The sequence below is a fragment of the Sus scrofa genome, chromosome 14, assembly GCF_054392235.1.
Source record: "Sus scrofa isolate SSC_HxYL_T2T_F1_AM1 chromosome 14, Sscrofa_HxYL_maternal_Yorkshire_Landrace_v2.0, whole genome shotgun sequence".
Lineage (NCBI taxonomy): Eukaryota > Metazoa > Chordata > Mammalia > Artiodactyla > Suidae > Sus > Sus scrofa.
In genome coordinates this window covers 164535973-164558558 of record NC_139396.1, presented here as the reverse complement: position 1 = coordinate 164558558, position 22586 = coordinate 164535973, and the positions used below count along the sequence as shown (strand labels likewise).

The 22586-nt window shown below is 48.5% G+C and overlaps 2 protein-coding genes across 3 annotated transcripts; both read right to left on the bottom strand.

Annotated features, from left to right (window-relative positions):
- Positions 1-112: 112 nt before the first annotated feature.
- On the bottom strand, positions 113-12599 carry CYP2E1 (cytochrome P450 family 2 subfamily E member 1). 2 transcript variants are annotated; one of them, XR_014825737.1, is made up of 9 exons: positions 12390-12599; positions 11305-11464; positions 7540-7689; positions 7095-7255; positions 5138-5314; positions 3975-4116; positions 1878-2065; positions 1002-1385; positions 113-536 (listed from the first exon to the last, which is right to left on the bottom strand). XR_014825737.1 is itself a non-coding variant. In NM_214421.1 (9 exon segments), coding segments are annotated over 9 exon segments (1488 nt in total). In that variant the 5' UTR covers positions 12567-12569; the 3' UTR covers positions 115-316.
- Positions 12600-15683: 3084 nt separating this feature from the next.
- Positions 15684-22463, bottom strand: LOC100154185 (olfactory receptor 13A1-like). The gene is made up of 2 exons (XM_021073735.2): positions 21340-22463; positions 15684-15898 (listed from the first exon to the last, which is right to left on the bottom strand). Exon 1 carries the CDS (start codon positions 22461-22463, stop codon positions 21498-21500), a length of 966 nt encoding a protein of 321 aa, XP_020929394.2. The 3' UTR covers positions 15684-15898; positions 21340-21497.
- Between the last annotated feature and the right edge of the window lie 123 nt (positions 22464-22586).

Sequence of the window (22586 nt, the reverse complement as noted above, 5' to 3'; positions counted from 1 at the left end):
ACTCTGATGACCAAACTCTACTTTTTCAGAAGAGTTTAGTTTAACCTCCAGGGACATGTTCCTACTCATCATGGTTTCTAGGAACCCAACACAGACTCAAACTAAGACATGGTTAGCTTTACTTACTTTAATTGATTGTACAAAATCTTTTTTGGACTTTGCTTTCAAATTCTATCTGAAGGATGTGGGCTGGAAGCAGCTTCACTGGCCCATTTGATTTCCTATGGAGCCCGGGCTGCGCTCCCTGTGGGGACACTGGGGACAGGAGGCCTCCAGGTCAGCATCAAGGAACCAGGGCCTTTAGAGCACATCTCCCTCACACTTGTGAGCGGGGAATGACACAGAGTTTGTAATGGGGGGGAATCTTGGCAAACCCAATCGCGATGGGGCTGAGGTCGATATCCTTGGGGTCAACAAGAGATTTCAAGTTAAAGTGCTGCAAGATGGCAGCCATGAACAGGAACAGTTCCATGCGAGCCAGGCCCTCTCCGACACACACCCGCTTTCCTGGAGGGGACAACAGCACTGATGAGATGCTACCTCAGGAGATACAGCAGGGGAGAGATGGGTGGGAGGAGGCCATGTGTAAACCATCACCCTAAGCAGAGTGGCCTCTGTCTGCCTGTTGAAAGGAAGCCCAGAGTGGGTCTTGGTGTAAGAGTGTCAACAGCATGTGTGTTCAGGGACCAGCCTTCACACAGCCTCAGCCACCCGGACTCAATGCATAAGCTGTGCTAGGGTGGGAGAAGCCTGATGCCCTATGGGAAAGTAGGGGGCCCCAGGTGGAAGCCAGTGCTCTTGTGTTGGCTGTGAACATTTTCGACTTGCTTACAGATCTGCCCTCACACCCATATCTAAGGGAAGGCCCTGGGAGGGCAGCCAAGGGCTGGGAGGGTCAGATGGTCCTACGGTGAGTCCAGGTAACCAAACATTAGCTTCTGCTTGGGACCCTTGTTTAAACTTATGGAGAATTACATAATAAGCTTTTGAAAGATTTTCACTAAGTTCTATTAAATAAAGAGTTTTAGCCCTGAACGAAGTGAACTATCTAAGGAAAGAATAACTCACCCTCAGCCCATTCCCAGAGACTTCCTGAGAGAGATGTCACTTAGCTTCTCTGACCAGGGAAGAGTACATTTGGCTCATGTTGCAGACAGAAATCAGGCACGTGATACATCCATATCACACATGGGGCAGAGAGCAGGAACTAGGGACAGCTCCCACGGGAAGGAGCTCTTCTTACCTGCGGAAAATGCCTTGAAATGATCACTGTACTTGAACTTTCCGTTTTCATTCAGAAAGTGCTCTGGCTTAAACTTCTCCGGCTCAGGGAATTCTTGGCTGTCATATAAGACGGAGTCCAGTGTCGGAATTACCACTGTGCCCTGAAAGGAAGAGAGGCTGTCTTAATTAACACAGTATAGGCTTTCCCCCAGTTGAATTTTACATACCATTTAAGATGGTATGAGTCCCGCTGGGGAAGTTGTTTCCTTGAGGACAGACAGAAAGCTGGTGGGTCATGATTAAAGTGCAATGAGTGCGCTCATCTTTTCAGGGGAGTGACTCCCCCCAGTTACTCATCCAGGGCTGGATGCTGCTGTTGTTGTCTGCCTCTAGTGTTGGAACACACCGCAACTCCAGGCACTGTCTGAGGAGCCCCACTCCCAGGCTGCCTCCATTTCTGTGGTCACCAGGTCCACATGGTGCCTACTGGGGGAGCAGCACTCTGTAGGGTAGGGATGCTGGCCCAGCCCCCAACATTCAGCCTCATCTGCCAAGAGGAGGTGTCCTTGGTTCCCATCCTGTTTGCTGGCAGGCTGGCTGAAGAGCCTGCAGGGTGGAACTCAGGATATGCACTGCAAGCTCACACATCTGACCTTGGGGATGATGTAGTCTCTGAATACTGTGTCCCGGGTTGCTTCATGTGGCAGGTTGGAGGGAATGAGGTCGATGAATCGCTGAATCTCATGTACCACGGCATCCAGGTAGGGCATGTCCAGCCTGTCCTTGATGGCAGGGATTCTGTTTGGACCAATGACCCTGTCAATTTCTTCATGAAGTTTCTCTGCCAAGATATGTAGGGAATCAATGCATGAATCAAAGCTGTTCAACTTCCATCCACCCAGTAAATACTTACAGAGCTTCAGATTATTGGATAATTCATCCACACTTGTCAGTAAGAGCTAACCTCTGTCTGCATTCATGTAGTTCTTTACGGCCTCTGTTATCTTAGCTGGTCATGGCTAGTCCCATTCTTATCTTTATGAAGGAGTCGAGAATAAAAAAGGATCTTGGAGATTTCTATTTGGAGGGAAACTCTGTATTAATTCTGTCTGTATTAATTCTTACCCCAGGTTAGTTTGTTACATGCTTCTAAGGAGTATGGAGATGACTGGAGAGAGGAAATAGACATGCATGGTGCACTCTTGAGGAGCCCTGGGAGGCAGGAGTCTGGAGCCCCTGTCCACGCAGAGGCAACAGCAGCCTTTGGCATTTGCTTGGCCTCTCTGTGTTTGAAGTTGCCTGTAGGCCTTTGTAATATGTTGAGAGAACTGCAGAGCTCTATATAGTATGGTAACCAAGGAAAGCTTTTAGACACACAGCAATACGTGTCGTATGCTGATTCTCAGTAGATGGTAAATGTGAGAAGTCATGCAGAGAGAGGCTACACAGCAGTCCATGGATACTGCCGAGTTTTGGGGGTGAGGTAGGGAAGGCAGGGGGCCTTGGCTGGCTCTGCACCCTGCTTTCTTTTCAAGACCTCTGAAGCCAAAAATATGTGTTAAACTTGGCAATGGATATATGGGTGTCAGTCATATTTATATTCTGTATTTTTCTCTACACTGGAAATACTTCATAATTAATCATGTGAAGTGACTTCTGAATCTGTGGCTTCCCTAGCTCAGAAGCTCCTGTAGAACTCCACAAACCCTTGGGGACTTCGCTTAGGGGACTTTCTGCCCCTTTGCCTTCACCTTTCTCTCACATGGTAAAGCAAATGCTTTGGAGTCAGACGGACCAGGTCTGATCCCAGACAGGTCATGGATTCACTGACCTGGGGGAAATTACTTCATACTCTTTAATGTCAGTCCCCCAAAATACAGTGTATTAAAGGGCTAATCCCCATGTCTGGCACACAAAGGAGCCTAAACGTGCACAGCAGCAGCAAGCATGGCTCAGGTAGTGAGGAGTTCCTTGGAGCGAGGATCCCTAGCTCTGGGCCCAGCCCAGTGGAAGGCAGGGGCTCCAGGCCTGGACATGGGGATGTCACTCTGGCCCCAAGCAACAGCTCCTTTCCCTCATCTTTCCCAGGAGGTTGGCATGGATCGGACTGTTGGCACATTGGTGACACTCACATTGCCTCCACTAGGCCCATGTGGGTGTTTCTAGTGCCTGACACTTTGAAATTGCTGCCCCCAAAGCCTGATCCTCCTCCAGGGCACTGTGAATCCCACCTGGCCCAGGTGCTGGGGAGGGGTCTGAAGAGGGAGGGCCGGGTCCAGGGCAGCAGGGTGCCCTGCAATGATATTCCTGGGGTTCACCTCTGATTCCCACTCTTCCGGTCAAGTGACACATGCCAGGAGGCCTCACCTCTGGTCTCTCCTTCTCCCTGACCTGCATGGAAGGCCAGGTCTTACTCAGGAGCAATACGGACATTTTTCCCCTGTCATAAATGGTCCATGTCATTGAGCAGATGCAGATGGCTTTGTGCTTTTCCACTCATGCTGAGCTTTTCTCTCCACAATCTGGGGTGTCAGTGGGTGTGGGAGGGCTGGGGGCAGGGTGCCTATCATGTACAAGGACACTTCCCCCCAAAACATTCCTTCAGCGATCGCAGTGTCACTCCTTCAAAGGTTAACAAGCAGTGCCAGCCCTTGTTTTGCAGATGGAAAGGTGAAGCCTACTAAATGCTCCAGGCTGGCCTTCAGGTGTGATGGCCACATGACCTAGGCCCTTGCCGTCACTTGTCTTACCTTCAACCTCTGGGTATTTCATGAGAATTAGGAGCCCGTATCTCAGGGTGGTGCTGGTGGTCTCTGTCCCCGCAAAGAACATGTCGGCCACGGTCACGGCAATGTTGTCCAAGGTGTATATAGGTTCTGCACTGTATTTTTCCTGCAGATGGTGGTGACAGGGCCTCAATACGGGGATATCTTCAGACGGGTGAGAAAGAGACCCTGTATCCCTCAGCAGAAGACCACCTCGCAGCCCTGCCAACTCCACAGGGAGTGCCCCTACACAGACACAATCATCTCTACTGCACAGTTAGGGAGCCGAGGCTCCCAGGAAAGGGGCTGTGGTCAGGACAGTGCCTTTGGCTAGGCTGTGTTGCCTGTGCCTCTTCTACACCATGGAGGCCCATTCCAGGGGAAAAGGTACTCCCTGGCCCTGTGCCATGACCTCCATCAGCCCAGGGCTGAGCTGTGGGGCCTCTGCTGGGGTGCCAGAGCCTTTGGGTCCCAGGAGGCAGGGAAGCCACTGGGAAGCAAGACACGGGGGAGGGGGAAGGGACCCTCCAGCACAACCCAGGGAAGTTACAGAAAGCCATGTGTGGACCTCATGTGTGGTTCTGGAGCCACACATGATGCCAAGGAAAGAGAAGAAGCTTGACTGATCTGGATGGGGAACCTGGAGGGGCTTCCAGGGAAGTGGTGCTCAGAAGACCTGGACCTTCTTGAAGTTGTGCACAACTGGGGAGTTATGTGCTGACCAGGAACACTGAGGGCCTCTCCCCAGATGAGACATAGTCATCAGTCAGTCCATCAGAAGAGGCTAAGAAGCATGGGCTGGAGGGAGCCAACATGAGAGTCCCACTCACCCCGTCCCACAGCCCCTGACAGCTCCCCCAAGAAAGAGCATTTTTTGGCCAGCACACTGGACAGTACAGTGGTGTGGAGGGTGGGCCAGGCAACCTGGCTATGAGTTGATATGTGTGGTGTCATGCTGAAGCCAGTGTGTCTGTGCAAATCTAAGAGCATCAGAATGCATACAAAGTAGGGCGGTGTGGACACCACAAGTGCAGGCCATAATATAAATCTGAAAAGTGCATCCCTCTCCCCACCCCACTGCAAGCCCATCTGTGAAGAACCCAGAACTTGGCTCCACCAGGTCTGGAAGCCTCAAGCTGGGAGGGTACCTTCTCCATTTCCATCAGCAGGGTGTCAGTGAAATCTCGAGGACAGCTGGGCTCCAGTGAATCCCGGTGGTCCTTCACTCTTTCTAAAGCATAATCTTTTATTTCAGATATATTTTTCATTAGTTTCCTATGGCTTCCAGGCAGGTAGCGTAGATAGCCTGAGAAATTATTATAAAGCTAGAGAGGGGGAGGGAGAGACAATTGTCTTACTATGTATTTTTTTTTTTTTGATGCAACAGCATTTTATGTACTAGACTGATCACCTTCTCCAAACCCAAATTTATGGCTGTCACTATTGTACTATATAGGATAATTTGTCTTAAAGTATCTTGGGGCACCATTCTTCAAGGCTGTGTGAGTTCTGTGGTGGGAATATGAGCACATAGGCAGAGGGACAATATGTCTGCTGTCTGGTGGGGACTGATTTTTTTTTTAAGGTAGAATCTAGAATTTTATTTAGATATTCACTAAGCTATTGAAATTGGTACCAGACATACATAATAAATCTCCAAAAATAGAATCTGAAAGGCACTTTCTGCTTAGGGCAAGCAGTCATGGAATAAGTAAACAAGCTGGCATCTCTGTACCACACCAGCTTTCTCCACGGCCAGCTGCACCAGCTCTGCTTCTCTTCTTTTGACACCAGCTAGAAGTCTAACCCAAGATTTTCCAGTAGGACACCTTGGCCTATACCTGAGAATTCTAGAAACATGTTAAAGGAATCGTGGTATTGAGGAAAAGAGAAAACTCTCTTAAAAGCTGCCACCTGAGGTGTATGGCTTCTCTGTACGTATGCCACACCCCAGAATACAATAAACAAGCACTTAGACAATGTTCAAGAATGAAGAGCTTTCCCTCCCACCAAAAGCACTGCTCTCTGAAGGAAGCGGGTTTCTCTGTAGCTACATTAGCTGTTCTGAAAGCTCATTGGACCTGATTTTGAAAACAAAACAAAGTTAAAGCCCCAGGGGGAGTTATTGTGGAGTGTGGAGCACTCAGTCTTAGAAAGAAAGAAGTTATCTGGCACCAAAGTGTGCAACCTACAGACCCTCGGGTACTGCCCTGTGACTTCTCTGTGTGATATCATGAGGGTACCAACTGCCTGTTTTTCTAGAGCAAGGCATTGGTGGTTGGGGTAGTGATGAAACCATGCATAGGACTGGTTTACTAAATAAAAATTTATTACATACATCCTCCTGAAAAAAAGGATCCAGCCAAAAAGTGGAGATTTTGATTTGATGCTGTTTAAGAGGTGGCAATTAAGAGTATAAGCACCAGGGAGAGAGTTTAATGGTAACTGCCTTTTTTTTTTTTTTTAATGTCAGGCTAGAGCTACAGCTGGAACTTGCATTATATGCAAGAATGACTGGGTAGGAGCACTCCTGGCAAAGAGCTACATAATTAGAAATGGATCAAGTTATAGGGGGATAAGGGAAGGCTTCACATTCATAACACAGCTCAAGACATTACAAATTCATGCTGACGAGGCTGTGACATTGCCAGACAAAGGCTGTAATGGAACCATGAGTACTTTAAGTGCACATTACAAGGACATTTTCAGAATTTAGTGAGAAAGTCCATGCAGTTAGGATTTTAGAAGGTTCGGTGATAGGGCACAAAGGTTCAGTTTCAAAACATTATTTGCTACAGTGCTGTTGGTTTGTTTCCAGGAAGTTACGTGGATCACCTACACTCACTAAATTCGTTATAATGGTGAACAAAACACCTGGGGACAGAATTGGGGGGGACTGATTCTAAAGAGTGAAATGCTAAGTGTTCGAGGTTAGCAAGGGGGAAGGGTGGGGCCCATGGAATTCTCCAGAAGGGACATGCAGGCCACCTAGGTGGGTATGCCTATCTGTCCATATACCCCAATGCCCCTTCTCATCCTTCTCCTGCTGTGAACCATCAACCGATGATAGGCACAGGCCAGGCAAGAGGGAGGAAAGTGCTTCACCTGGATCCAGCCGGTACTGAGCAGGTAGAAGTTCTCATTGAACATGCTCATTAACCTCAGACAGGTCTTGTCATTGTAGTCAAAGTGCTGGCGGAAGAGGATGTCGGAGATGACATTGCAGGGTGCGCAGCCGATGAGGAAGGTGGGATCAAAGGGCTGGCCTGGAAAACAGGGGAGCTGTCAGGGCGTTTGGCTTGCGGGTGTGGCGGGAGGGATGTCTCCAGTGCCTGTGAGGAGACACCCCTAGAGCTGTGATAATTCCTGGGACGTGGTAGACCACCCAGGTCCTCTTTCCTGTTCAGTTACTCAGGATGCACCAACTACTCCCTTGACGGCGTTGCCTGCTCCCTGGACCAGAGGAGAACAATTGGTGGAATGGTGTCTGTGAGTGACAGGGAAGATGCCCTAGTCATCAGGGGCAGGATCCAGGCCAGGACATACGCACCATGGGTCTTCCTGAGTGCCTCCAGCAGGAAGTGGGCCTCCCTCTGGATCCGCTGCTCATTGCCCTGTTTCCCCATCCCGAAGTCACGGAGGGTGGTGAGGGAGAACCGCCGAGTGTCCCGCCAGGTTGGTCCATTATTGAAAATGACCCCTGAGGAAGAGAGAGCCGCAGAGCTGTTACTCCAAAGGCTCCTCTTGGGGGAAAGGGAGCAGAAGTGGAGGTGCTTTGTGCTCTGCTCTGCAGGGAAGGATTGATCAGCCCAGAAAGAGACCCCCTCTGGGGAGAAGCCTCTAGGGGTGGCTGGTTTTCTCTCCTGCTCCTGTGAGCTCTTCATCCACCAACCTCCTGCCTTTCTCCACTCTGCCACGCATTTTCCCCAGGTGACCACCACCAAGAAACTCCCCCACCCCTGCCTATTGACTTATTTCCTTAAAGCCATAAGTTTTTAATGATTTTTGACCCTCACACTATAGACACCTCAACTTGCACTTTTTAGCTTCACAGCAAATCCTTTCTAAGGTCATTGGGCCCCTGACTACATGAAAGTCTGAGGAAGGCCAAGGCCCGGGAAGATGGGCCATGCGTGAGAGCTGAGCATGATGGGGGCCCCCACAGGAGGTATCCCTCAAAAGGACAGCTAGACAGCCTGCAGGGGAAGCCTGAGAGACAATGGGAGGGGAGGAATGTGACCCAAGGAGGTTACCATTGAAAGGAGCCAGTGGATGGACAGGACGACCACTGAGCGGTGTGGGGGCACTGAAGAGGCCCATTTACAGGTGTCATCCACCAAGTTAAAGGCTCAGGAGGGACTGAGTTTTGGGTGCTGTGTTCAGGTGTCCTTGTGCCAATTCCTGGGGGACATGACAACGTGTGAGTGGACACTGCATATGCAGCCCAGCTGCCCAAGAAGACTATCCAGTCTCGTGAGTGGCTATGAGATTAACCTGGGCAGGACTCAGGCAGCTTATCCCGTCCTGACCTGGGACACAGCATGTGAGGGAGTGTGTGCTGAGGAGGCCAAAATCATAGCTGCAGCTGTGCCCCTAGCCCTGAGGGCCAGAGAAGCTGTGCAGGAAAGCAGGAAGGAGACAGTGCTGCAAGACCACCCCAAAGAGCTTGCGATGAGGGGAAGAAGTAGTTGAAGAGGGAAGGGCACAGAAGCAGGTAATTTTAAAATGTACTGGGAATAATTACATAGAAAGAAAGACAGAAAAATGTGAGGAGAGGAGTTCCTGTCATGGCGCAGTGGTTAACCAATCCGACTAAGGACCATGAGGTTGCGGGTTCGGTCCCTGGCCTTGCTCAGTGGGTTAAAGGATCCGGCGTTGCCATGAGCTGTGGTGTAGGTTGCAGGTGTGGCTCAGATCCCACCTTGCTGTGGCTCTGGCATAGGCTGGTGGCTATAGCGCTGATTAGACCCCTAGCCTGGGAAACTCCATATGCTGTAAGAAATGGCAAAAAGACAAAAAAAGAAAAAAAAAAAGAAAAATGTGAGGAGAGGTAGATAGATATATATATATAGAGAGAGAGACAAAGAGAAAGAGATGGAGACACAGAGATAGAGACAGAGACAGAGAGACAGGGACAAAGAGACAGATTTGGAGAGAGAAGGAGACAGATTCCAGAGCAGCCACCCTCCTTTTGAATCCAAACAGAGGCAATGATGGCTCCTCTATGAGAGCTTTGGGAAGGAAGACTAACCCTGAAACGGTGGGTGCGGCCCTCTTGGCACATTAACATGCAGGCGCTGCATACGCTACGGGAATAAGGGATATTCACTCATCACTCCTGGAGACCAGATGCAGCCCTCATCCAGGGCCTAGCTGATGTTCAGGGTCACCCCTTGGCCATGGTGGACAAACAAAGACAGGACTTTGGAGTCCCCAGGCAGGAGGCAGCCAAGCCCCTTGTGCCCCACCTGCAGGATGGAGAGGCTGGCCCTCCCTGCCTGGCTGCTTCAAGGGGCCCATGACTTGGACCAGGGCTGGCAGTTAAGGGCTCCCCTGAGTGAGGAAGGAGCCCTTTGACCCCAGAACTCCTAACCTCCTGGGGCTCTCCTCCAGTACATCTCCTCTTGAGTTTTAATGAGGAGGTTGTGGTGGTTATTTTTGCTTTGGGCAGCCCCAAAGAAGCAAAACAAAGCTGCGATGTCTACAAGGGACAATCAAATGCCACCGACTGTAACAGGAGACAACCTTGGAAATGTAGACTGGAAAAATGAAGCAAAAATGCCATATTCAACTGCAGCATTTGGAAGTTCTACATAAAATGGATAAAAGTTCTCTAGAAGCTCACCACCAAAATTGAGTCAGGAAGAGCTAGGGGCTTCCAAGTTTTGTAGGGTAGGTGGGACACAGTTTCATTCTAATCTGCTTTGGAATCTCATTTAAACACCAGTGAGCAGAGGGTAAAGGACAAGCAGGTGAGGTTGGAGGATGGCAGGTGGTACAGGGAGCTTTCAGGGCTGAGAGCTAGAGGAGGGGCGCCCACCCCGGGTTCTAGGAGATCCCAGGAGACACGGAACATGGGGTCTGAAGCCAAGAGCCTGGGAAACACTCAGAAAAAGATCAGTTAGACCACCAAAGCCTCTTCCTACTGCAGGAGGAAAACTCGGAGTTCTGGAGACATGGAGGTAGTGGGAGAGGAAAGAGAGATGAACTGGGGAAAAAAGGTCACAGGGAAATCTCAGCACCCCTTTCCTTCCTGGTCTAAGAACAGTCCCAGGTGGGACATCAGAGGCCCCTTCAGTGGAGAAAAGGGTGCCCCCCCCTGCCCCCAGTGAGCAGACCTCAGTGGATGGAGCCTCAATACCCAGGAGCAGTTGAAGCTGTGAGTGGAAGAGCTCCCCCAAGAGACAGAGGGCCTGGGAGGCAGGAAAGTCTGCAGAGCAGAGGCCCCCCCCCCACCTCCGTCAGAAGGGCTCCCCTGTCCTAGTCTCCCCCTCTGTCAGGAGGACTCCTCTGTCCTAGGCATCCCCTCCGTCAGAAGGGCTCCCCTGTCCTAGGCATCCCCTCTGTCAGGAGGGCTCCTCTGTCCTAGGCATCCCCTCTGTCAGGAGGGCTCCCCTGTCCTAGGCATCCCCTCTGTCAGGAGGGCTCCCCTGTCCTAGGCATCCCCTCTGTCAGGAGGGCTCCCCTGTCTTAGGCATCCCCTCTGTCAGGAGGGCTCCCCTGTCCTAGGCTCCCCCTCCGTCAGAAGGGCTCCCCTGTCCTAGGCATCCCCTCTGTCAGGAGGGCTCCTCTGTCTTAGGCATCCCCTCTGTCAGGAGGGCTCCCCTGTCCTAGGCATCCCCTCTGTCAGGAGGGCTCCCCTGTCCTAGGCTCCCCCTCTGTCAGGAGGGCTCCCCTGTCCTAGGCATCCCCTCTGTCAGGAGGGCTCCTCTGTCTTAGGCATCCCCTCTGTCAGGAGGGCTCCCCTGTCCTAGGCTCCCCCTCCGTCAGAAGGGCTCCCCTGTCCTAGGCATCCCCTCTGTCAGGAGGGCTCCCCTGTCCTAGGCATCCCACTCTGTAAAGAGGCTCCTCTTTCCTAGGCTCTATGAACAGGTCTGTCCTGCTGGGCAGAGGCTGGCTGCTCCAGGTCTTGTGCACTTTGAGTGGATCTCATACAGTAGCTTTGATCAAAATGTGCAGAGCAGTGATGCACTCAGTGAACACCCCATCCACCCCCTAGGTTGTCTGAGAATGGCTTCACCTTTCTGTCTTCAGTATGTTGTTGCTGTTATTTCAGTTCCTGCCCCCCACACCCTCCCTCAAAAGTAGGACCCACCTTTGTCCTTGTGCACTTGGAACGTGGGGATTTCCCCTCTGCCAGAGAACTCATTCTTGTAGTGGAGCAAGACCTCCTTCACGGCCTTGTAGCCGTGCAGGACCACAATGCGCCGCGAACCCAGGTACACAGTGAACACCGGCCCGTAACGCTCTGCCAGCTGTGGAGACCAGCAGGCCAAGGAGTGAGCCACTGAGGACTTGGGGAGGAAACATGCCCTTTAAACTGACCCCCAAAGTCACTACTGTTGACCAGGAGAACCAAGAGGGACCTAGGGAAGACCCTCCCCACTGAGGATTCCGTAGGGAGCACATTGCTATGCCCTCTGCACATGATCCCATGCGCTTGGGTGCATCAAGCTCCCCTCCCACCCTGATACAAATAATTGGGCAGCCGACTCCTCCTGGCCCTGCTGAGGCCCCTTTGCCCACATCCAGCCCACCATCCCCACTGTCTGTTCTCCCCAGTCAAGGTCCTGGACCCCAGGATGCTGCAGGAGGCCCTGGAGCGAGACAGCCAGAGGTCTATGAGCCCATCTTCCTCTGCTTTGCATGAAGCTGGTCAACACCTTCCAAGCAACTCTGTGCTCCAGGGCATTCTTCTATCATCTCATTTAACAGATTTACCAAACATGTAGCTTTTGCATTTGTTAGCTCATTCACGGTTCACAACAGTCTACTGTGAGGTACCAGGTGGGCTGGTCAACACTTCACTTTTCATCCTGTTCGTTGGCACCTACAGAAAGCTCTAGGTTGGACCCAGCCAGTGTGCTCCTGGAGTCCATGCGTGTCTCTCCTTGCATCTCAGTGGCAAACGGCAGCAGCCACACTGGCCTGCCCATGCCTCCCAATGACAAGGCAGTTAACACTTTGCTCAAGAGGGGCCTCCAGGCCAGCCATGGCCAACGCTCCATGCCCAAGCTGTACCACTAGCTAAATATTTTGAATATCACACTTGGATGCTACTGCTAATTTAGTTAATTCATAATAAGATCTTATTGAATAGCAAATTGCCCGAGTTGAATGGACACATTTTACATCTAATTCTGGAATTCTCCTACCCCACAGAAACAATATTTCTCTTACCATGGTGAAGGATTTGGGAATATTCTTAAGGTCCAACTGGAAAATGTTCCCAACGATGGGCAGTGGGAAAGGGCCAGGGGGAAGTTTCCAGCTACTGTGGATGTGCTTCCAGATGGAGATGAGCAGCAGGGTGACCAACCACACCAGCAGGGCCACCGTGATGCCCAGGGCAGTCATGGCTCCTTCAGGGGATCTTTCAATGTGTGGAGATGCTCCTGTGGAGAGGCAGCCTTTTATAATGCATCCTTGAGAAGGAGGGTGACCAGCCAACCAATGCCACCTTCCTTTTCCTCCAGCCCAAGATATAGGTTTATTATTAGCTGCTGTTGGCTATCAGTTCAAAGGCTGATCCCTGAGGCGGTTACCCCTTAGAACTCCATCCAGACACTCACTTCCTCTAGCCTGGGCTCTGCCAACACTGGCTGCTGACACCTGCACCAATGTCAGTAAAACATGTCATCCAGTTTAGCTCCACCAACCCAGAGGTCAGAACATAGGGTGGGGAACTGTCCTCTCCTTTACCTTGGTTGGACAAGAAGGTCATATTTACATGGGTTTGTTTGGGGTAGGATTTATGTAAGGCGACATCAATGATGTGCCGACCGTCTTGCTCCATCTCCTGGTGCAACTCTCAGCCTCCGAGCAGGTCTGTCTGAGCAACCCCAGTGGTACTGAGTCATCAGCAGCCAGCCTCATGGGCCAGAGAAGGGAAATTCAGTATCTGAATTTCACTCCACTTTGGGAAATCAACTGGCAAATTCAGTGGGGGAGGAAAAGAGAAAGGAAAAGAGTTGACAAATTTCAAAAAAGTTCATCTCTGATTACTACCAAAAAAGGGTATATTTTTACTGTAGAAAATTAAGGGATAATTACTGTTTAGAGTCATTTTGTCAAATTCTAAAAAAAAAATTAGTATTTTAACTGTGTTTGTTTAAATCTGTGCTAATGTGTGTGGACATTCTCATTTAAAATAAGAGCTCCAAACTATTTACATTCACCTTTCTGTTAGGTTGTTTCTGGGGACTTTGCAGAGATTTTTACAGGATGTCTGCAGTTTCATTTTGTCTTCTAGTTGTGACATAGGGAAGATCTTAATTTCTAGGTTGTAATTTTATACATTTATATGGTAATGCATCGTTGAATACAAAATATGAAGAAAAGAACAAAAATCACCTTTTGAACTGTTACTTATATAAAACCAAGGCTTCGTTCCACACCCTGCATTCTAACCCACTTTCCCTTCCAGTTTTTTAGCAATGTGGCAGGCCCTCGATTGCTCTTGGTTTAGAAATGCAGCCCCATTACTGATGTCTGACTTAACTCTCCTGGGTATGAAGGGGCATTGACCTGGCAGGGGTTTCGGGCCCGTTTTGTGCCTCATGTGCTAGTGGGCAGCAGGCTCTGCAGAGTTACTTGTGCTCTTGTGTTTCCTTTCTAGTGGCTGCCAGGGGGGCAGGACCCATTTCCAGGAGAGAGATCGAGCCACCTTGACCCCTCTGCCCTCCTATTCTGCCCTGCCAGGCCTGCCAGACAGACACCTGGGTCCATGCAGCAAGTCTTGCTTTGGTTTGTCTCTCCTGCTGGGGCTGGAGGGATGGGCAGAGTCAGCTTTCCCTGGGGCTCCAATTCAAGCCCTGATTGGTGGGCGTGAGGACAGGATGTGTGTGAGGCAGAGCAGGGCCCCTGGTTCCCACCGGCCGAGAATACGTACATCTGGCAACTTATCTGAACATGTGCACCCCGTGGAGGGGTTCGAGGGTGGGTGCAGGTTGGCCTGGACTTTCCCAGGGATGCCGCTGTGGTCTGGGGCTGAGTCCCGCTACTCCAGGTCCTCTGTGAAAATGCCGTTGAATGGCCAAATGACAACAAATTCTAAAGGCAGGATCTTTTGGAAGTAATGACATTTTCAAGCACTTACTTTTGAAAGACATCTGTTCCTGCCTTTAGAAGGCTGTGGAATGAAGCCTTGGTAGTAGCTTTGCACCTATATCTATAGGTAAAATTGGGCTTCAGATTCGTATGTTTTATTATGTTCTATAAGAATTGTGCTAACTCTAGAAACTATTGGAATTCTATCTTTCTCTATTGTCAGGAAAATTTAAATTGTCAGATAATTATCTGGACTTACAAATTTTGAGAGAATGCACTGGTAGAATATTATGGAAAGGCCTTACCGAAGTTAAACAATTGTTTAGAAAGATTGGAAAGATCGTCTCAATTAGGAAAGTAAGACATGCTCCTTGTAACAATAACCCAATCTAACACTTCCTTTTTTTTAAATTTCTGATTTTTATTTTATACCTTATGAAAGATTTCTTCTGCTCTTACTTTGACTCTGAATCATTCCTGGGCACACATTTCAAAAGCAGATGTAAACAAGTATCTTGGTTAAAGTGTACCTGAAACAAGTTCCCCTGTCCAGGTGTCCAGGGAAGGGCTACCTTCAACACTGGTAGAATTAGTGGCAGTAACTTGAAATAAAGTCCTGGGAGAACAGCAGAAACCTCTTTTTAAAAGCTTCCTGCAAGGCTTTTTAACAATACAGGGGGAATATTGTGTAGGGAAACCATGGACTTAGACAACTCTAAGGAAACTTGTTTCAGAGAAGTTGCATCCAAATGGTTATTCTGGGTACAAGTTCCTATCAGATATAGAACTTGCAGGTATTTCCTCCTATCCTGCGGGCTGTCCTTTTGCATCCTCAGTGATATTCCCTGAAGCACACACGGTTCAAATTTTGATGAAGTCCAATTGATCTGTTTTTTTCCATTGTCATTTTTGCTTTGGTTTGTATCTAAGAAATCATTGCCTAATCTGAGGTCACAAAGACTTAACTTTGAGGCTTTTTCTCAAGTGTACAATCCATTTGGGGCTGTTTTGCGGATGGAGGGTTGATTTAAGAATGCTCTGCTGGAAATCCCCTCATACTCTATATAGTAAAAGGTTGAGAACACCCAGATAGAAACCTAGGCAGGTTTGTGTGTAACATTTAATGCACTCTGGGCCAAAAAGGATGACCTTGATAAAAGCCAAAAATCTATCCCAAGTAAACAATAGCAGAGAACACACAACTTCCCAGTGTCCAAAGGGACAGTCAGCTTGGCCCAGGAACAAAGTGTTTCACATCAAAGGGACCGGGGATTTCATGCATGTGTCCTCTTATCTCTCCGCGAGCTCTGCCTTTATCTTGGGGCTGCTGTTCAAGATTCTGGGAGCAGGCAACACTGTTCCCCCACCTCCAAAAGTGTTAGCCCCCCTGCGTGGGAGAATCCCCCGTGAGCGGCTTCAGCTTACCACGACTCCGCGGTGGTGGTGGTGATGGTGGTGGGGCTTAGAAATGGACGGGTCCCACAAAGGACAATGATGCCTGTAGAATACAGATGGACCTAGAGGGAGGACCAGCTGCTGTGGGACTCACCAGAGGGACCAGAAGAGAAGTGAAGGAAAAACAGCCTCGAGCAGCTTTGGCCCTCAGTATCTTCAATGTCGCACTTGGTACACTGAGAAGACTGTATAAGGAATTCCTTCAGTAAATTAGGGTACAATAACATTATGAACACCAAGCAATCCACTGCTGAGCCCAGAACTGCAACCTCCCCTTCCAACTGCCTCAACCTGCGTCTGTGACACATGATACCATTTAAGGTCTTAGGTGTTTGAACCCCTTGACCTTGAGCAGTGTGCCCAGGTGGTCCTGTCCATTGACAACACTTAGCACTAATAGATTTCTTCCTTCCTTCCTTGTCTTTTTAGGGCTGCACATGCGGCATATGGACCTTCCCAGGCTAGAAATCAAACCGGAGCTGTAGCTGCTGGCCTACGCCACAGCCACAGCAACACCAGATCCCAGCTGTGTCTGTGACCTACACCAGAGCTCGTGGCAATGCTGGATCCTTAATCCACCGAGTGAGGCCAGGGATTGAAACTGAATCCTCATGGATACTAGTCAGATTCATTTCTGCTGAGCCATGACGGGAGCTCCACTAATGGATTTCTTAATGTTTGCCATCTGGTGGGCATAGAATGGTGTTTAATTCTGATTCCAACTTTCATTTCTCTGATCATGAGTGAAGTGTAGAATCTCTTGATATATATTTATTTGTCAAACTTGGATCCTCTTCTGTAAAAGGCCTGCTCATGTACTTACTCTTTTCTTGTGGATTCTGTCCTTCTCTTACTATTTCTAGGAATGCTTTCTGTATTCTAGTTAATGATCTTTTTCTCCACTTCAATATAGCACAATGATTTTTCCTCTCTTCTGGCTACCTTTTCGCACTATCTGTGGCAGTTTTTCTTTGATAAACACATACTTTAAAATTATCAGTCTTTTATTTGGGGGTTAGCACTTCTGGGGGTTTAAAAGTCTGTCCTTACCCCAAAAGATGAGAAAATTAGTACCCCATTTGTAAAGTTTTAACTTTCACTTTTACATCTTAAATCCATGTGGAACTGATTTCTGTGTATCACAGGCTAAGGATAAAATTTGATTTTCCCATATAGATATTAATCTCACAGGTCGCATAGCTTGTACAGTGCAGTTAAGTGTGGTGCACAGTCTGCTGCTGTCTGTACTGAGACCAGGACAGAAACTGAGAAGAAGCAGAAACACATACAAACTTTGACATTGCTGTGCTTTCCAAGCACTTGACCTTTCTTCTAGTTAAGTCACTTTTACCACGTTTTTAAAAATATTGGCCCATAACAGATAGGAAAATTTTTTTTAACTATGCAATAAATTAACTCTTTACTACACATAATCTCAGAAGCACCAGCCCAGTTGAGGCCCCTTTATGTAAATGTTCCACTAGTGCTTGAATAGTTGCATGTTCTATGATGGTGAGGTTATTCAAATGTCTTTCTTGCTTTTAAAAACATTTGTTTGTGTGCTTGACCTCAGATGGACAGAGGACTATTAAAACCTTCAGATTTCTTCCAGCGGGCCTATCAGTTTTTATTGTAAACATTTTGAGACTATTTGGCCAGGTGCATTGAAGCTAGTTTGTCTGATAACCCCTTGTGCCTCACACTCTATCTTGCTTGACATGGGTCTGGCTTCCTGTCGAAGGTATTAAAGGCCAGCTGGGCCGATGGTAACTTGTGAGACCAAAGGGTTGCTGGTGGGTCTGTTGTTTCCTAACTCAGGAATGGGAGATTTTGGAATGGGAGTTACATGCCTCACAAGAAACTATGGGCCAGTCTAACAATACATGATCTTCTTTAGATTTCACACCCCTTCAAAATCTAGACAGAGGTAACCATCCAGGGAAACGTGGGGTAATGAACTTGTCACTGCAGTGCTGCCTGTTATCCAGAAGTGTGTCCTCTGCTGACCCAACTTGCCAGAAACCCATCTTCTCTCCTCCATTTATGGCTCACAAAATGGCTTCCAGTTTTCTCATGAATCAGCTAAGAAATGATGGAAATGTAAAGATAGGATTGGGAGAAATATTGGCCAAGAAGGAAAACTCACACTGGCAGAAGTGATGAGGTTAATAATGGACATGAGCAAAAAAACTAGTTGATGAATCAGATCTTCATTGTATATTTAAATGGAGAAACCAACATAGAGGAAGACCATTTGTGTAAACAAATGGAAAAATATTAGCTATTTTATACAGGAAATTGGCCAAATATTAGACCATATGAAATGTGTTTTAATGAAAAGTCATCCATGTTGGCACAGTTTTGTTTTAAAAGTGCTTATTTATGAGAAAGTATCATCTGAATTAATATAGCTTTACATTAAAAGTGCAGAGAATAAACGTTCAGGCCCAAAGGTCTCCAGCCTTCCTTACTTTTAAGTATGGTCTGGGAGAACACTTCAGCTGCAGTTGAGGGCTCCCTGGCTAAGCAGCAAGGGGATGGAGACCCCTAGTGTACACAGTGTTTCAATGCATTTTTAAATTTACTGAATAGAGTTGTCCAGCACTTATCTACACACAGTTGCAATTAAATTTGTTTAAACACAGTGTTTTCAATCTTAGCTGCACATCAGAGTCACCAAGAGAGCTTTCAAAAAATACTGATTCCAGAACCCCCTAAACCAACTGCACTAGAATCTCTGGGTATGGGGGCATGAAGGAGAAGCAATGCACAGTCAGGGTGAAGAGCACTGCCTCATAGATGACACCTGCCAGGGATGTAAGAATGGCTCAAAGTAAATGGAAAAGACAAAAGGAAGGTACAGTGGGAGAGACTGTAATGAAAGAAAAGCAGAAGGAGGAGCAATAGGTCCAGAGAATAAAAACAAGCATGAAGAATGAGTGTGGCTAAGAAATGGAAACAGTTGCAAAGTTCATCTCAGTCTAAGTGGAAAATGAAGAACAGGGCACACTTAAGTCATTACTTTCTTTGTTATAACTGATGATAACAGTGACGATGACAATTATGTTAAATATGATGGTGAGGATAGTGATGATGACAATGAAAATGATGAAGTTGATGATGGTGGTGGTGATGGTGAAGATGACGGTGATGGTGGTGGCAATGGTATAATGACGAGGATGATGGGGATGGGGTGATGGTGATAGTGATGGGGATGGTGATGGTGAAGATGATGGTGGCGGTGGTGACGTGATAATGATGAGGATGATGGGGATGGGGTGATGGTGATGGGGATGATGGTGATGGTGAAGATGATGGTGGCAGTGGTGACGTGATAATGACGAGGATGATGGGGATGGGGTGATGGGGATGATATGGATGATGGTATTGATGATTGATAGTTCATATATTTGTTTTGTTTTATATTTTCTTACTTTTTGTATAATACTTCATGTTTATGCACTTAAATAATTTGAATTAAGGTGACAAAGAAGAGCTGAGTTGTATCTTTATAAATCAACACTTTGAAGTCACATGTAATTTTTATAATTTTTATATTTAAATTGCATGAAACATTTAGTATGACCAATTTTTTAAAAGTTCCATGAATTTAGAACTTAAAATATTAAGATATTAGTACTTTCATTTTGATATTTTCAAAATAAATACTGAAACACTGCTATTGCTATTTTGCTTGGGAATTACATTCTTTATAAGAAACAGGGACCACCAAGTAGGTAGTTTCTTAAAAATTAATTCAGATCAGAAACTCTCCAGATTTCATATGTATTAACCTTTCTTAATATTCTGAACTAGATAGTGAGAACCCAGGCAACCAACATGCTGGTAGAGATGGGCCATTCTGCTCACCATGCCCAAGAGTATCCTAGGCTCGGGGAGCCTCCAGCAGTGTAACTGGGAAGAGTTTCAATTGGCTGCAAGCTGAATGATAAAACCAAAGTTCATTAAATATGCTATCTGTCCAGAGCAGTGAAGAGGGTGGGCCCTAAGGACTTCTATTTCTGTGGTGCTGGAGGGACCTTGCAAAGTGGGAAGTGCCCCGGTCTGCTGGTCTCTGGTAGAGGACAAGGGCCCTCCTCCAATCTACTTCCTGGGAGGGAGTCTTTGGAAAAGGGGGTGGAAGAGGCAGTAATTGGAGAGTATAAAATACCGTTGTGGCAATCAATATCAATGCAGCATATACAGTATTTTGACCTGAATCAACATGATCCTTTTCTCCATCATGAAACCCTATTTCTATATGGGATTCACTTAGCTTAATCCTGGTCAGGTCTGTTTCCCTTTCTCCCAGGTGTTTCTGCAGTGCCAAGTATGGGTCCCAGGTGCCAGCATCCCTTCTCAGCTGGTCTCAGCTGGACACTTGCAGGTGAGTCTCCTCAACTTGGGAACAAGGCCTCTTTGTTCCCACCACCTTCTCTGTTATTTTTTCACACCCTTCTTAGAAAATGCTAAGTTTCTTCATTGCTAAGTCTAACCTATGGAAAGCCATGTTGCAGTCACTTCTACTGTTGAGAAGAGGAGGTTCAAGGTAGGGCTGACAGCATGGGCAGCCCTTTTCTGGGGGGAAACACGGGCCTCTCCCCATCATGTCCCTGGGATGTGGTGCAGCAGGCAGGGCATGAGCCCTGCTAAGTGACTCTCCACCTCATGTCTGCTCTGCTCCCTCCAGGGCAAAGGATTCCAATCTTCCCTGGGCTGAGGGGGTGCATCCCATGCCTGGGGACCAGCTTCCAATTCTCTTGGGAATTTGCCTTTGGCCTCACAAACCTTCAACTTTGTTGTTGTTGACATGAGTAACAGAATTTTAACTCCAAGCTGCATAATGACACTTTTCATTTTTTGTTTGCTTTTTTCATGATAACTGACCACTTTAGGACTTACTGACTGTTGCCTAAACAGTAAAAGGATTAGTATAAAACAAACACTGGGAATGAAACATCAACCTCCCTACATTCTCTGAAGGAAATTTTATTTGATTGAATGTACTTATCTGAAAGAGCCCATCATTCATCTGTGAAACACCAAGAACAAGAACAAAGATGTGGTCAAAGAAACAGTTACTACATGGATTTTAAGTTCGAAGAAGAATAGGGGGAAGGTTGAATAGGCCAGGTAGAATAGGGGTCAAGTCATATGAGGCCCAGGTACAATGGAGTCAGGCTGTGAGTGGTCAGGTGGAACAGGTGACAGGCCCCTGAGGCCATAGAGAATGGGGGATGGGCCCCATGAGGCCCAGGCAGAAGGAGGGACAGGTTGTGTAAGTTCCAGGTAGATGAGGGGACAGGCAATGTGACATCAAGTAAGCAGTTGGAGGCAGAGAGTAGGGCTCTCTGGGGAGGGGGGGAGATGAAGGAAGATGAGGGAGGTGGCAGGTCAGCTGGCTTGAAGTTCAGGACCTGACCATGTACTGAGGTGTATGCACAGACCACAGAAGGTGAATGTGGTTTGTGGGGACAGTGAGACAGATACAGCCAGTGGACCTTTCAGCTGGAGCTAATGATGCATGGCAGCTTGGGACAGCTAAGGAGGAGCTGGGTTGAGAAGAGCTTTGAAGCAGTTCAGGGTCAGGATCATGGGAGTTACCCAGGGGTGGTAAGACCTTTACCTGGACGCAAGAAGAGCACTTCCCGGGACCTGGGGACTTGGTCCTGCAGCTGATGCCTTTCCGTGTGCACCACAGCCGCAGCTAGCTCCCCCTTCTCCAGGCTGGTCTCAGGGAGGCAGCCGAGGGATCCCAGATGGAGAAGGGCTTGCACATGACCATTAACGTCTGGAAAGGAGGATGAGTCTCTTTAGGGCGTGTTTGACCTCCGTGTTCCTCAGAGAGTAGATGATGGGGTTCAGGGTGGGGCTCAGAGTCGTGTAGAGCACACCAGACACTTTGCTTCTCTCGGGGCCATAACTGGAGGCTGGGCTGATGTAGGCACAGAATACTGCAGAGTAATACACGGAAACCACCAGGAGGTGGGAGGAGCAGGTGGAGAACGCTCGCTGCCTGCCTGAGGCCGAGCGCATGCGCAGGATGCTGGCAATGATGCAGCAGTAAGACGCCAGGGTAAGCAGGAAGTTTATGACTCCATAGAAGGCATCCGCTAAGACAGTCATTATGCTGTTCATCAGTGTGGGGCTGCAAGAGAGCAGCAGGAGTGGGGGGATCTCGCAGAAGAAGTGTGTGACGATGTTGGAGCCGCAGAAGGAGAGCCGCATCATCAGCCCGGTGTGCACCGAAGCATTGAGGGCACAGACAACCCACACGCCCAGGGCCAGTGATCTGCACAGCAGAGGGCTCATCTTGGAGCCGTAGTGCAACGGGTGGCAGATGGCCTCATAGCGGTCATAGGCCATGACCGTCAGCAGCAGCAGCTCGGAAGACAGGGACCAGAGGAGGAAGAAGAGCTGGGCCATGCACCCTGGGAAGGAGATGGTGTTTTTCTCGGAGGCCAGGCCTGCCAGCACCTTGGGCAGCACCGACGAGGGGCAAATAATGTCCATGGTGGCCAGATTGCACAGGAAAAAGTACATGGGGCTACGGAGGCTGGCGCTGTAGCTGACCACAGCGATGATCACGGCATTGCCCATGAGAGCCACAGTGTAGAGGAAGGAGAAGCAGCCCAAAAGGGGCAGCCACAGCTCAGGGTGCTCTGAGAAGCCCTGAAGCACGAACTCTGTCACCACCGTCTGGTTGGACCTTGCCACCTGGCTGGGAGCAGCCCCCAGGCCCCACTCCATGTGCCCACAGCCTTCTGACAAGAGATCACAAGAGGTTGGCGTCAGACCCCTCCCAGGAGACCATCGTTGCAACCTGCTCTTGGAAGCGGGGGCGGGTGTGACCTGGGAGCCTATTTGTTCCTT